The 14,449-nt window shown below is 40.6% G+C and overlaps 1 protein-coding gene across 1 annotated transcript in view; it reads left to right on the top strand.

Annotated features, from left to right (window-relative positions):
• The window catches only part of pcdh7a (protocadherin 7a), a 45,613-nt gene extending 31,500 nt beyond the window's left edge, over positions 1–14,113 (top strand). The window contains exons 4-5 of the mRNA XM_059338469.1: positions 7,424–7,625; positions 10,011–14,113. Coding sequence (XP_059194452.1) covers positions 7,424–7,625; positions 10,011–10,549 — 741 coding nt within the window. The 3' untranslated portion in view covers positions 10,550–14,113. The remainder of the gene's footprint in view (positions 1–7,423; positions 7,626–10,010) is intronic.
• Positions 14,114–14,449: the final 336 nt, after the last annotated feature.

Raw genomic sequence — 14,449 nt, 5'->3', positions numbered from 1 at the left:
GTGATGTTCAAAGCATCAAAAAAAATACAACTGAAAAACTCAACAGCAATGTCTCTTTCCAGAAAACATGACCGCATTACCCAAGATAATCCTTGTTGTGAGCACTTGCATGTAGAAATTATTTTCTTTCCTGGATAGTTCCTTTGAGCACCACAAGCCAAATGCCATATAGTTCCATTATATTGATGAGAAGACAGACATCTCCTCAGGCAATATCTCCAACACTCAGCAACTCACACCAAAACAATCTAGATTGATAAATAGCAATATAGGGTGAGAGAAAATTATATTTTTTTATTTTGGGGTGAATTGTCCCTTAAGTAAAACCATATTTTACTGTAATGCCAGCAGTTGTTCTAACCGTTCAGTAGGTCATCCTCTCCACTGGAGCTGTTAAGCCATTTACTTAAAGAATTCCAATAGTCTTTAATTGAGACTTTCAGTATTCCACGAGGGTCACAAAATCCTATTTCTGCTGTGAAAATAATCCCATTTAGAAGTATGGACGCATATTATGTGTCCACAGGCTGAACTCACCAGTGACGAACTACTGGCAGGCATATTAACCGCAAAAGCTACACCTCTCAGTCAACGTTAGGAAAATTTCAGGTGTCTGGAGGGAGTTATTACAAATTGGATGTCAGGTGTCTCGATGATTGACATTTGGCTCGTAAACCTGTCTGACCCACGCCTGTTTCAACACAAAAACACAGCCATTACGTAGGGAGATATATATTTTCTACCTCCCGTTGCTTATTTCACCACAGCAACAAATGCAAACATGTAGCAACATGAAGGAAAGTGGGTGAAGAAATTTGAAAATATAATCCATCACTTGTGATGCCGGCTGATGTGCATCAGAATAGCTAACAGCATCGTAACTGATTGTGAAATATTAGAAAATATCATCCCTCATTCTCGGTTATTAAAACGTATGAATTCCTTCTGCCACAGTCTGATACATTTTTAATAAAGAAAAGCAAGCAGGCAAGAAAAACCACATCTTTATGTAATTACAATCCAAAAGCTGTTTAGTCCAAATGTAATTATGAGCAGCCTCTATCAACTCATTTGGCTACATCCACTCTATCAAATATCATTTTGGGAGCAGAAAGCGATCACACACTGTCGGTGGATATTGATTGTTAAAAATTGTTTGTCATCAGCCTCAAATAAACCATATCAGTCAGACGTCAATAAAATTTTGTTCAGAAAAAGAATGTTTACTTGGTCCATATTCAGTATGCTGTATGTTGACTGTAAAGTATATGTTGTTGTGTATCTAAAACGGGATATACAGTGAGTCGAGGCACTCTGGTCAGCTATGGATTATGCATGACATCCTCACTCTGCTTGCTTGCAACGTGACAAATTTGTCTCCGCTTCGGGAATCTGACCTCCAACCTGAGTGTTATGACCAAAATCCTTCTCATGCACTAAAGAGGAACTAAACAATGAAATGTATATGTAATAAAGTAATTAATAATAGAAGCAGCCATTACACAATAGCTCTCCCCCATACCTAGATGAAAATGTGAAAAATAAATGAGAATGAGCAGAGATCCAAAGGGAAATGTGGCTTTAGTCCTACAACCATATTTGTAGTTTTGGTTTATGCATAAGCCACATCCTGTCAATTCATTATGCAGACCAGAGTGTGTCAGGGCATAGGCAAACACAAACACACACTCGCATCCTAATGTGCTCACACATGCACAAACAGTCAGATGTGCAGATGTTGCACATACACAAGCAAACACACATGTGTTGAATATGCAGACACATGTAACGAGAAGAGAGGGAGACTGTTAATTAACTAGAGCTCGTTAATTCTCTTTGAACCGACAGCAAGGAGGTTTACACACTAATTACCTTGATGAGTGAGCCAACCTGTGCACGCACACACACATCCGCCTCCTCACACCAGAAAAGCGCACACACACGTGTATTCTCACAGGCTGACATAACACATCTTGCAGGCTTTGAAAGTCTCACACTCATACACAGCCGTAAAACACAAACATAAAGGTGCGAAGTCTCACTCATACACATAAGCATATGCACACACATGCACACCGCAACACACTGTTGCCCTGAAATGAAAGCTATATTAGGAACTTTTTTTTTCACTGTTCCTTCAGAGCTGTGCGATTCAGATGGTTAAGTTTATTCTGAGTTCAGACCCATCATGCATCTGTTTGATTCATACCTATCTGCCAGGAATAACTTCACAATAACTCCCATACTGTATCAGTGTGCTAGTACAGTCGCAATACATGCACACATATACACACACACTCACGAAAAAAACTCTCCTTGCCTTGCAAATGAGTGAAGCTCCCATGTCAGTATTGAACTGTAATGGCCCGTGTCAGATTAAGGGGAAGGTTTTTTATGTCCTCCGTCAAACTCAATTAATATTCCATCAGGCATGAATTCATAGGCCACACTGGACCTTAGCCAATTCATCCGTATGTGTCTGTGTTTGAAAGTGTGTGTGTGTGTGTGTGTGTGTGTGTGTGTGTGTGTGTGTGTGTGTGTGTTCACACGTATGGATGTGTGTGGACATTCAGTAGATGTTTGGGATAATCAATATTTATTGCAGTTGCTCAGCCAAATAATAGAAAGCATGCACACGTACAGGCACAAACATGCTTTTTTTGCTTTGTAAGTCGGGCTTGAAAACATCAAGAGGCATTTGGGCTGCAGGGAGTTTTTTTTTTTTTTTTTTAGAGGAGCGTGGAAGCTGGTAAAGCAGACAGGAAATAAAAAAAAAGATAATTTTAAGGTATGAGCAAAGACACCAGAGATGTAAAAAGCTTTAAAAAGACCAGAGTAGTAGAAAACGTTAGACTGGGTAGAGAGTAGTGAAAGAGGGGTGTAGGTGAAAAGCCAAATCTGACTAAAAAGTGAAACAACAATGATAAGAGGCCACAGGGACAGTAGACTACACAATTAGTAAAATTTAATGACTAAAATATGCCAAAATATGGGATTTGGCAGAAGGATAGAAGAGCTGTTTGTCAATGAGTAGAAGACTTTGAGATAGAGAAGACGGAAGATGAGAGAAAAAGAGAGGGAAAGGGGGTTAGGGAGTGTTGGGGAGTTATGGGTCAATAAAGCCTGCTGTGGGGAAGAGGAGAGGGACTCATAACGAGGTCAAGGACACATCATCGATCGCCACATCATAAAGCTGACGGGCAAGAGAAGAAGGAATGGGGGGGGATGGGGGGTGGAGGAAGTGAGAGGGAGGAACAGAGAGAAGAGGGAGAGTTACAGCTGTGAAAAGCAGAGTTGACTGCAGGATGGTCCAAAGGAAGGGAGGATCGAGGAGAGAAATAGAAAATAAAATTATCAGGATGAAGGAATGAAAGGGGGCAGCTCTGGCCAGAAAGAGGGTTAGAGGGAAATTGAATTAGATGGAATCATAGCTGAACAGATAAATTCTGTAATAGAACACACACACACACACACACACACACACACACACAGTGAGAGAGAGAGAGAGAGAGAGAGAGAGAGCAACCAACAGCAGGCCTCCAATAGTGCTAAATCTCTCCATGTCTGTCAATCAATTCCGATCCTGTGGTGCGGACTAGATTTCTGCAATCATATAGTAATCCTTGCCACAGTTTGTGCCTGTCATGTATTACCATTATCTTTGATTCATAGAGTTAAGCATGCATTATTCTGAAAATAAATACTCAGTGATGTCTGAAAAGTCTGATGAACTTTAAGCCACGCAAGTGCCATCATCAGGCAACGTATCCTCGTTCATATGATATCTCACAAACTCTCACAACTCTATTTTAACATGTGGTTGACATTGTGAAACTGAACTACACGGTCGCCCATAAAGTTGGAATAATTTAGTTTTTTTTGACACAATCTTCTGTTGATTGTGGTTTAATTTTTCATTGTTTGGAAGAGATTGATTAATACAGTTTTGAGAAGATACACACTTTAACTGTCAAGAATAAATCACATTGTAACAATCATTTCATTTCAAGAGGTAAATATATTTTATTTCAACTTTGTGAGCAACTGTGTACTTGGTTAGGTTTAGGCTCCCAGATTTTTGGTTAAGGTTAGAAAAAAGATCAAATTTTGGGTTAAAATAAGTAGTAATAGCAGGACTTAACCCAGTTTGTGTTGAGTTTGGTATCACCTGGGAGTGCAGATCTCATTTTACTGCCCTTCTCAGTCCTGGTCCTGGCCTCCACCCTTTCATAACCAGTTAAAAACTCATTGGATGGTTACATTAACAATGTGACTTTGGTTTCCCTTGAGACATGAAGTTGCTGTGTTTGTTTGACCCATCCTTCCACCCTGACCTCCTCTGTGCACAAACTTTGTCACTCTTATACTGCAGCCTCTGACATTCTCTCGTGCTACATCCACTAGAGGAAGCTGCCAAATAAAAAACATTAATATGGTCTGTAAGCCTCCTGACTCACAATTATATGGGTTATATTATATATATATATATATATATATATATATATTAAAGTACATTACTTTAATGTAGGTGGAAGTGCAAATAGTGAATGAAACAGCCTGCATTGCAACAACATTTCAATCAAATACTAATGTAAATATTAATATTAATTTCAGTACTAATGATTTCCCCATCTGCCTCTTCCTGTTTCATTTTGTTTTTTTCAAGGCTGTAAAGGAATAATTTCTGTCTTGATCAGAAATAATTATCATTTTACAACATAATTTTCATGAAATTATTTTTCCTGTGATCATGAAAAAAAAAGATTCTGCCATGATTTTGAGTTATTATTATGCTATGATCTGAGGAAAGCAGTTTTGACAGCCTGTTAAGTCATGAAATAGAGAAATTATGTGTGATGTTGACATCATTGATCTCAAAAACTAAAATGATCTCACAATTAACTTCGTCCTCATTAAAAGAAAACCAATGCGATCTTTAGCCGTGCCCTCTCTGGCCCTTTATACACGCTCACCCACTTCTCTGTACCAGTGGCTCTAGTCTGAAGGAAAAGAGGTTGGACTGCTTCATCTCAACTTATGCTCTAAAAATACATCACTCTCTCTGTGGAGGGCTAAGATGAAGCCACTGAGATTCCTACAACTGCTGCTTTTCCATTACAATCTAATATCTCTTCCTTTGTCTTGCTTGTGCTCAAAATCTCTGCTGTCTCAGTCACTTTTGCTCATCCTTTTTTTTCATCCCAGCGTTGTTGAGAAATGGCGGAAGAAACAAGTGCTCCGTTAATTTCCCCCTCCTGCTTAATTAATTTTGCTGTGTTCCTCTCTCCTCTTGTCTTGCATGTTCATTAGGTGAGACGTTCAAACGTTCCCCTTTCTTTGTGTGTTTGGAGGGAGAAAATAAAAAAGAATTGGTTTAGTTTGGGCTTTTATGCCAGCCGTCCATCCGTTTCCCTCCGGATTATCCTGAGGCGACGTTCCCAGCTGAAGTTTTTCCGCCCTAATCTGCGTCTTCCCTCTGTTCCCTCACTTCCTCGCTATACGCTGCGTGTTTCAAAGCAGATCTAAATTGAAAGGGTTATAATTTTTCGAGCAGATAAATGAGTATGACAGGAGATAGGAGGGGTGTTGTATAGAAATAAGCTTCCTGGTGCAGTGTGATCCCTTCAGGCCAGACGGAGTCATTTAACTCCCTCTGATATTCTCTCAGCATGGACTTATTACAGTCTTTTTTTCTCCCCAAAGTGAAAACTGGTCTGCTAACTAGACTGGGGTGATTTGTGTGTTGGAATCGCAGCAGGTGCTATGCTCAGTTTGAGTGAATGATGTGATTCGTTGCTGAATCACCACCGCTTCCACTGCAGGATTGGGAGATTTGTCAGTGGTGGTAGATGGCCTGATGGTTTGTATTCACAGTGATGGGTGCAGCCTGCTTTCAAAACCACATGGTTGCACTTTAAGCTTTTATAAATAGGAGTAATACTTCTTTTTTTTCATGATTCAGATCCTAATTAGGTTCAGCATTGTAGTTGCAAAAGAGTACACAAGGAAAATTATAAACCAAAAACCAACAAGTCAAAAATATCAACACAGTGGAGAGGATAAGGCTCACGATATAATATATTTTTGTTGTTGTTAACAAATCCAGTGAAAAGACCAAAACCAACAATGTGTTAATCCGTCTCTCTGTAGTTTCCAACTTTCCTTGCTCATTTGTTGCACCATGCCCAAAGCCAGATGTTCCTTCTGAAGATGTAAATCTTTAAAAATGGGTCACAAATATAATAGCTTCATTTTTTACAATGATTAAATTCTTTCCTAAAAACAGATAAACACCGTAGTTGCTTTTCTCAAAGTATTTTTGTTCTGAACTTTAGATTAGATTAATATACATTTGGTCAGCTAGTAAGTATTAAAACACCTAACCTTCCTGTTTACACAGCAGGACAGAATGACTTCAAGGGATAGTTCAGATTTATTGGAGTTGGCTTGTACAAGGTACTTGTCAGTGTATTACATACAGTAAATCACAGTCGGTTCCAGGTTGGAGAAGCTAAGCAATGTACCACTGCAGACGGAGGCAGCAGCAAATCGTATTATAGCCGCTTAAAAAAGGCACACATGAAAAAAATCAATACTAGTATAAGTGTATGCTATATTAAGTAAACCCTGTCGTCATAAAGCCCTGTTTAGGTTTACCTGAGGGGAACTAAAGTTGTTATCTATGCTCTTGTCAAAGCCACCAGACTCTATTGACAAAAACAGTAATTTAACATGGCAGAAAATGTGAGTTGCTGGTCTAGCGCTGCATCGATCAGTTAGTCTGTTTGTCTTATTCTTTGACTTTGACGTTTTAATAAACCACAATGCTCATGTTATTCTCTATAAATGAACATGTCATCCATTGCAACGATGTGGCTCATTAATGTGTGTTTGATTGACAACAATGGAGCTAAATCAGGCTTCGGATAAACAGACATGACTTGTTCATCAGATCAATGCATTGCTGGCGTTGTGATGTGAAGTGATTTGTTGACAAGAATAAAAAAAATAGAATATCACCATACTTTTCATTAAATATCCTTCACTTATTTTAATAAAGCACCAGAGTAAGTGTTTCTGAGAGTAGACACTATATTGCCCAGATGCCACTACTGGGCGCCATTCCAGATGAAAAATAAGTGTCTCCGGGCCGGCCAGAGGTTTGTAAACATCAGCCATGTCCAGCAGCATTAATCTAAACTGGGATTAAAAGCCAACTGAAAACTTTGAAAGGCCGCTGTGATTGGTTACTGACTATTACCCTGCATTGTAGCAGCTAAGCTCATAATCAAGGCGAACACGATCAGATAATCTCAATATGTCTTTGCAGACCCCTGCCCGCCCACCTAATCCACAGATTTAGACTCTCAGATTAGGAATCCAGGATGATTAATCCCATATTGTGTTTGTATGTTCCCTGCAGGGGACCCTTCGTCGAGTGACCTTCTCCGTAGTCAGCCAGCCCCAGGATGGCGGTTGCTATGACAGTGGCCTGGAAGACTCGGAGACGCCGAGCAGCAAGAGTTCATCAGGGCCGCGGCTGGGAGCCCTGCCACTGCCCGAGGAAGGTTACGAGCGGACCACACCGGAGGGCAGTGTGGGCGAGGAGGAGCATGTGGAGAATGGTTAGAGCAACCACACACACACACACAAATCATACCGTGGACAGCCAATAAAATCCATTGAACTCATTCAGAATTGCGGTCAAGAGGCTACCAATACATTTACTTTCATATTTTGTCTCTCAAGGCTTTATGTCGTGTGTTTTGTGAAAGCTTTAGACTTGTTTGGTAATACACACAGTCTTAAACACACACACACACACACACACACACATACACAAATACAGAAACACTTTGAAACCTTGACCTATCAAGGTTTCAGGAGCCTTTTCTCTCCTCACGTGATGGTAATGTGTTTTATAGAAGGTTATTTATTCTGTGTATATGCATGTGCTTCACATGTTTGGCTGAAAGCTTGTGTGTTTTGTGAAGAGCTTTCTTTTTTAAAAGCTAATTTGCGGCAGTATGGTGTGCCAGAGGCTCAGCGGTGGCCTTGCCATCAGTCAGCCGCCCAAATCTTCCCTTTCACCAACAAAATTGTGTTTTTACTTTTTTTTCTACGGAGGCTTTGTCAAGGATGGAGAGAAGCAAAAAGAGCTTTTCATTCAAATCTTTTTTTCGCTCCTCTCCACTCTGCTTATGGTCGTGCCAGAGCTGGAACAACACACCAAGGTCACTGTGACCTTGGTGACTGACTTCACTTCTGGGGTTAAAAGCTGCTTTTTCAGCGACGTGTTAAATCTTGAGGATGTTGAGGAGTTTTAATACGTTTTCTTCACGGTCAGATGGTGAGAGGAATTGAACAGAGAATTCATTGTGTTGGTTATAATTATACTGTATAATGATGTGCTTGTTTGGTTTCACATTAATTTACTGCTGCTGCTGTACGTAGGCAACAAAACTGGAATCACTTTTCAGAAAACAACAGATATATTTAATTTCTTGTGTTTAATTCAACTAAAGCAGAATTTAGAAAATCAAACTGTGAATAAGTGTGTTGCATCAGTTGCTCAGTGTAGGGGATGTGTTACTTTACCTTTAACTATCTGTAACGTGACACCTGCACAATTTCTGTAATTGACGGGAGAGACACACTACCTCATCTGTCATCATTATACGTCTGCGTCGTTTAGCATGATGTCGGCATTGATTCATAAGTGACTGGTTTACATAGATAATAACCATAACCTTTGATACTCGCCCTTGTAGATCATCAGCATCAGCATCTCGTGTGACCTCACTAACCTCTCGAACCTCATGAGATGTAATAGGGACGATATGTAATCTTTTACTTGCATGTAAATAAATGTCACTCCAAATTTTCCACAAGCTAAAAGCTTAGCTTTTATTTGGCCTCAATAGCTGTTTGTTTTGACCTCACCTTTCACCTTTCATGTAATGCTGAGCACAGCTGGGTTTTTTCTTTAAACATGCTTTTGAAGTCAGCAATTTCCATTTTGCTACAACAGCATTTTTCTTGCCTTCCCTTCTTTTTTAAATTAATTTTTATGTCTCCAGTCCTACTCACCTAATGTTCAACTTATCTCTTCTTTTCAGCTCTATCTGTCTGTTTTCTTGGCCTAGTGTTCAGGACTCATGCTATATAATCAGTGTTTGGGAGGTTACTTTCCAAATGCAATATGCTACAGATTGCTAGTTACTCTTTTAAAAATTGAATAATTAATGTAACCATGTTAATCACTTCATCAAATTAATGTAACATATGATTACTCTTTGATTACTTTTCTAACAGATGTTTCCTCAAGCTTGACATTGAGCATATTGATGTTGACAGCATTTTCACCCTTGGCAAACAGGCTTTACTCAGTACAGTAATGTTAGAGCGCCTTTCTGATTTCACAAGGAAAATATTGCTGAGAGCCGTTCTTGCCCGACAAAAGGGTCATGAGTTCGGCTAGCTGCAGATATGAAAAACCTAGAGCAATGTGCATTGATTTGATTGACATATGAGATGTGCAAATTTGCACAAGACAACGCTGAAAAACTTGGGCACATACTGCCAAATCACTGGAGCCTTTTTGGATATAAAGGAAACCCCTTGATGGTGTTTCACTGAAATGTGTCCCAGTGGCTATTTCTGTCCTACATTGTCCTGAAATATGCCAAAAGAAGGCATTCCTGCATGTCAGAAAGATGTAAAGCCACAGAATGATTGTTATATTCCACATTTTACCAGGAATAATAGATTGGAAAGTAACCCCTTTGTAAACACTAACATTTTGATTGGCAACTGTAATTTAATAACACGTTTTTTCTAACAACACTGTATATTATTGCAGAATCAACAGTCTGATACTGGTTGTGTACAGTATGTTTGCTTTATGTCATCACTTTCACCATGTTCCCTGTCTGTGTCTCTAGTTTACACTTTAAAATCTCTTCTTCTCACATTTCAACCTGTCCTTTTTGTCTCTGTCATGTGTCCAGATGCCAGACAGCTCCCAGACGTAGCTCTGACAGGAAAGTGTACCAGGGAGTGTGATGAGTTTGGCCACTCTGACACTTGTTGGATGCCTGTCCGCCCTTCACCTCGCCAGCGTCAGCGCCATGGCAGCGACCCCCCACGGCTCTCCACCTTCGCCCCCGGAGACGATAATAACAATCTTCGTGGTAACGACCATGAGAGTGACAGCGAGAGCGCCGGCAGCGCAGGGAGCTCAGAACCTGGGGTGGTTGTCGGTGGAGAAGGTCAGAGATTACCCTTAGCCAACGGAGATCCTCTCGGCACCCTGGGCAGTGGAGACCGCAACAGGAACATGGGCGATCACAACCGTAATCTTCTGAACCGCAAGATGACTTCGGCATCCTATGACACATTTAGCAGCGCAGGCTTCGGGAGGCGCCAGCAAGAGGAGGAAGGAGGAGAAGGCCAGAACCCGCCGGAGGTCATACCACTGACGCGGACAGGAGGGGACTACAAGACCACGTCCTGCCTCACGTTGTCGCGCCGAGAGGTCTACCTGTGACAGCCTTGCAACGGAGCAATCATCACTACACCACTCCCTTTTCTGAAAAACAGGGAGTGTAAAGACTTTACTGGCAAGTTATCAGTTTGGAAGGCCTTTTAAACCCGTGAAGATGTGAAAATGTCAGAAAAGATGTTTTCCAAAAGCTGTATATCAAATTGGAACTTTTGGATTCTGACTTTTATTTATAGGCACCTAAACTTAAGTGATGGATCAACTCTTCTGGGAGCTCTGACCAGGAGTTCTTTCTAAAAAAAAAAAGTCTTTTTTTAACTACTTCTGAAAGTTGCCTACAGGCAAAGATCCTAATATGTCCTTGTGGAGGAGGACATCTTCATCTCTTCTTCTTTCTACCTGAATCCAGTGCATGCCTGACCCTCTGCCACAGAGGGATCCGTGTGAAGAAGAGAGACAAGTAAATCCTGATGCTATAAATGCCTCGGTGCATATAAAAACTTCCACCGAGGCCACAGCAGGCAAGATTTGGACTCAACTGGAGAACAATCTGCTGAAATACCACCAAGGTCTTATCCAGTCAAAATAGATGAAAAGAAGTAACGGGTCTTTGATTGAGTTATTTGGATCTAATTCAAACCAATCAAACTTTCTAATGCCTAATCGACTCTATTGTAACGCAAGACTGGGATATTAACCAATCAAACTGCTAATCCCGCGAGTCATAAACAGAGTACTGACAAAAGTGTGGTCACTGTACAGTTACACGGAAGAAAAAAATGTGCTGATCTCTAAAATCAGGTATCTTTAAAAACATTCAGAACTGCAACAATGTGAAAATACTTTTTTTTACAGTAATCAATTGTAACCATTCAGAATACAAAGTTCTCATAGAGTGTCAGTAGTGCCACAGAACTCCGGCGTGTGTGAAAATACGTGTTTATTATTTTGCCTTCACACCCAGTCTGTATGTATATATCGTATGTGTGTATTTGATAAGACAGCAGTGTTATCTCTCTGCAGCTGTCCGTTCCAGAGTAGACTGAGGTGCTGAGTTCACTGCACACCTACAGTATCCTAACAGTGTTCATGTATCATAAATGTTCTTTCGCACACACACGCACACACATATACACATGCACGCATGCACGCACTTACACACACAGACCTAAGCATGTAAACACAAACTCATACAGTGCATTTACAGAATGTTAACATGCATAGGGCCACAGTTTATGACATGATTCAGTGGCCGTGTAACATAAAGTATATAATAACTTGCATTAACTTTCATACAAAAAGCACACACACACACACATATACATACATATTAAAACAAGAGTAGAGACACAATCCCATGTTAAGATATGCGCTATTCATATGCACTATGTGTATATGTGCTCTTAATCATACTTTTTTAACATAATGCCATTCATTGAACTAGCTGTAGCATTTTGCCTGCTCCCCCCCAGCCAGTATTTAAACATGAAATGTATTTAAATAATTACTCATCTCTCTGACTGATGTGTGGGGCCACATTAAAGGGAATTTCAGACATTTCATCTACTGTATGTAATGATAGACAATGTGGGGATATGAGATATTCTCCATTCTGTAAGTAGGACTCATAGAAAAACCAAATTTCTGTAAGAAAAAAGGAAAAGAAAAAAGGACTCTGCATGTAAATGAAAGAAGAAAGATAATGCTAACTTTTTTTCTCTCTTTTTTAAACCACACGCCTTTTTGGATACCACGCCTATTTGGATACATCTGTATTGTGTGTGTGCTTACGGGGAAATGGAGATAATGATGGCAGTAGGGGAGTTAGCGTCAGTGGATTAAACTGTTCCTGCTTTATCATGGAGCGAGTTTGTGGTAACCTTGGGCCTTTTTCTCAGTTTTCATGGCCCGAAGTTGGCACGAAGGGTGCCGCAGGCTGTAACAAAAAAAAACACAATGTAGTGGAAGCGCAGAGTTCTGCTGCACCCTTTTCACCGCACAGTGCCGACCTGAACACGCCCATACTGCTGTGCTGAACTGCACAGATAACAGACTCCTTCACATTCGTCCTTCCCAGCAGCTACTGCACGACTCCAGACACACTCTGCTGCACTGGGCTGAAGAGTGGGTGTGGATTGAGGCCAGCACATCTTAATTCCCATCATCAGTGTGTGGTTCAGTGGTGTGATAGGGATAATAGGGTTAGGTCGTCCCTGTGGTCTTAATGAGTTTCCTTTCTCCTCTCTTCTCCTCCCTCGATCTGCACTGATCTCATTAATGTCTGGATTGGCGAATGTAACACTGCTGGAAATTGCCAGTAAGTGTGTCTCTTCATTTTTCTGGTTGTTTTGGATCAGATGAGGCAAAGGAGACATGCTTGTTACGGATGCGCTCCAATTTAGTTTATAGATCCTTGTAGTGCATAGAGTTAGTCAGAAAGGGGAGCAACACTCAGGTAAGATGTGTGACAATGTTCAACTTGTTAACTAACTAACTTGTGGTTTTAGCCACACGCTGTTGCTGCTTGACTGTCCCCCCCTCACAAAGGTAACTCAGTGTGTGGAAACAGTAAAGTACATTTAATTTTACAATGTTAATTGTCCTGAGGTGTGCTCCATGTGCGTGATGACACTTCGTATACCTGTATATACCTTCAACTTTACAACTCTACGACCATTTAGCTTGTTTTAGGCCACTGATGTACTTACTCCCTAAGCCTTCATTACTCCCAATCCCCAACATGGCTGTTTACTGAGCTCTGTCATTGATGGACTGTGCTGAGGATGCAACAAACTCAAGGCATAACGCCTTGAAAAGGGATTGGTGAAAAACAATCACAACATCCTGCGGTACACACACTTGGAGGCAGAAGGACACATGCTCTTTCTCTGGGAGAAAGAGTTGAGATAAGTGTGCCTCAATCCCTTGGAGGCCACAGACGTCTTGAACATCCAGCTTGTGTGTTTTGGAAAGAAACTCTTGATACAGCCCTGCCTCTTCCAAGTGGCAGATATCTCTTCAAACTGCTGTTTTAAGGCAGTTCCATTATGGCACCTTTCAAACCCTCCCATCCAGATTTAAGGGAACTTACTGTACATGAATCTGTGTGGGTGTGTATCCTTTTTTATACTGCACGTTTAAACATGAATATCTTTCAGTCTACTGCAAAACAGAGAGGGGAGACAGACAGAGAAGAGCGCGACATCTGAGATCTATCACCCACTAATCGAGACATTTTTAAAAACAGACACTTCAGCAAACATCATGTACCTGTCATCCCCCCTCGTGCTGTTACCCTTATAGCCATGTACAGATAAAACTACACTGTAGAACAGACAACTGGAAACCGTAACAGACAATGGCATGCCTAAAGGATCTTCAAATCTGCACTTGTGAAAAAATGAGAAAAAAAAACTATTTTTATTTTCCTCTTCTTTGTTTTCATTTCTTGTGGGGCTGGCTCTGTTTTTTGCTGCTCCCTACCTGTAATTACATAATGAACTAATTGCATTTGCTATGACGAGGAAGAAGAGGAGCTGTCGACGAATGGTTTGGTATGAAGATGAATCATGTAAAAGTTTGACTTTGACATTAAAAACTTCAAACACTCTTGTTTGTCTGTGAAATATTGGAAAATAGTTTCACACAAACTATGAGCTAAAAGAACAGATGGGACACTTATAACAACTATAAACAACATTTTGGCCTTAAGATTATCAGTTTGAACTGACAAGTTATTGCAAGCAAAACCCACACATTGCAACACAAGACAAAAACAGTTAACAAACATGGAGGGATTACTGAAATCCCTCAGGCCAGAAGACCAAGAAGTTCAAAATGTCAACAGCACCCTCCCTACCCCAAACCCGACCCCCAGTCTTTATCTACAAGAGAGAGACTCAAAATGATCACAAATGAAAACCACTACAAAGAGAGACAAAAGAC

The sequence above is a fragment of the Centropristis striata genome, chromosome 1 (assembly GCF_030273125.1).
Source record: "Centropristis striata isolate RG_2023a ecotype Rhode Island chromosome 1, C.striata_1.0, whole genome shotgun sequence".
In the NCBI taxonomy this organism is placed as follows: Eukaryota; Metazoa; Chordata; class Actinopteri; order Perciformes; family Serranidae; genus Centropristis; species Centropristis striata.
The sequence above is the reverse complement of the archived record's forward strand: the minus strand, read 5'-3'. Positions and strand labels throughout refer to the sequence as shown.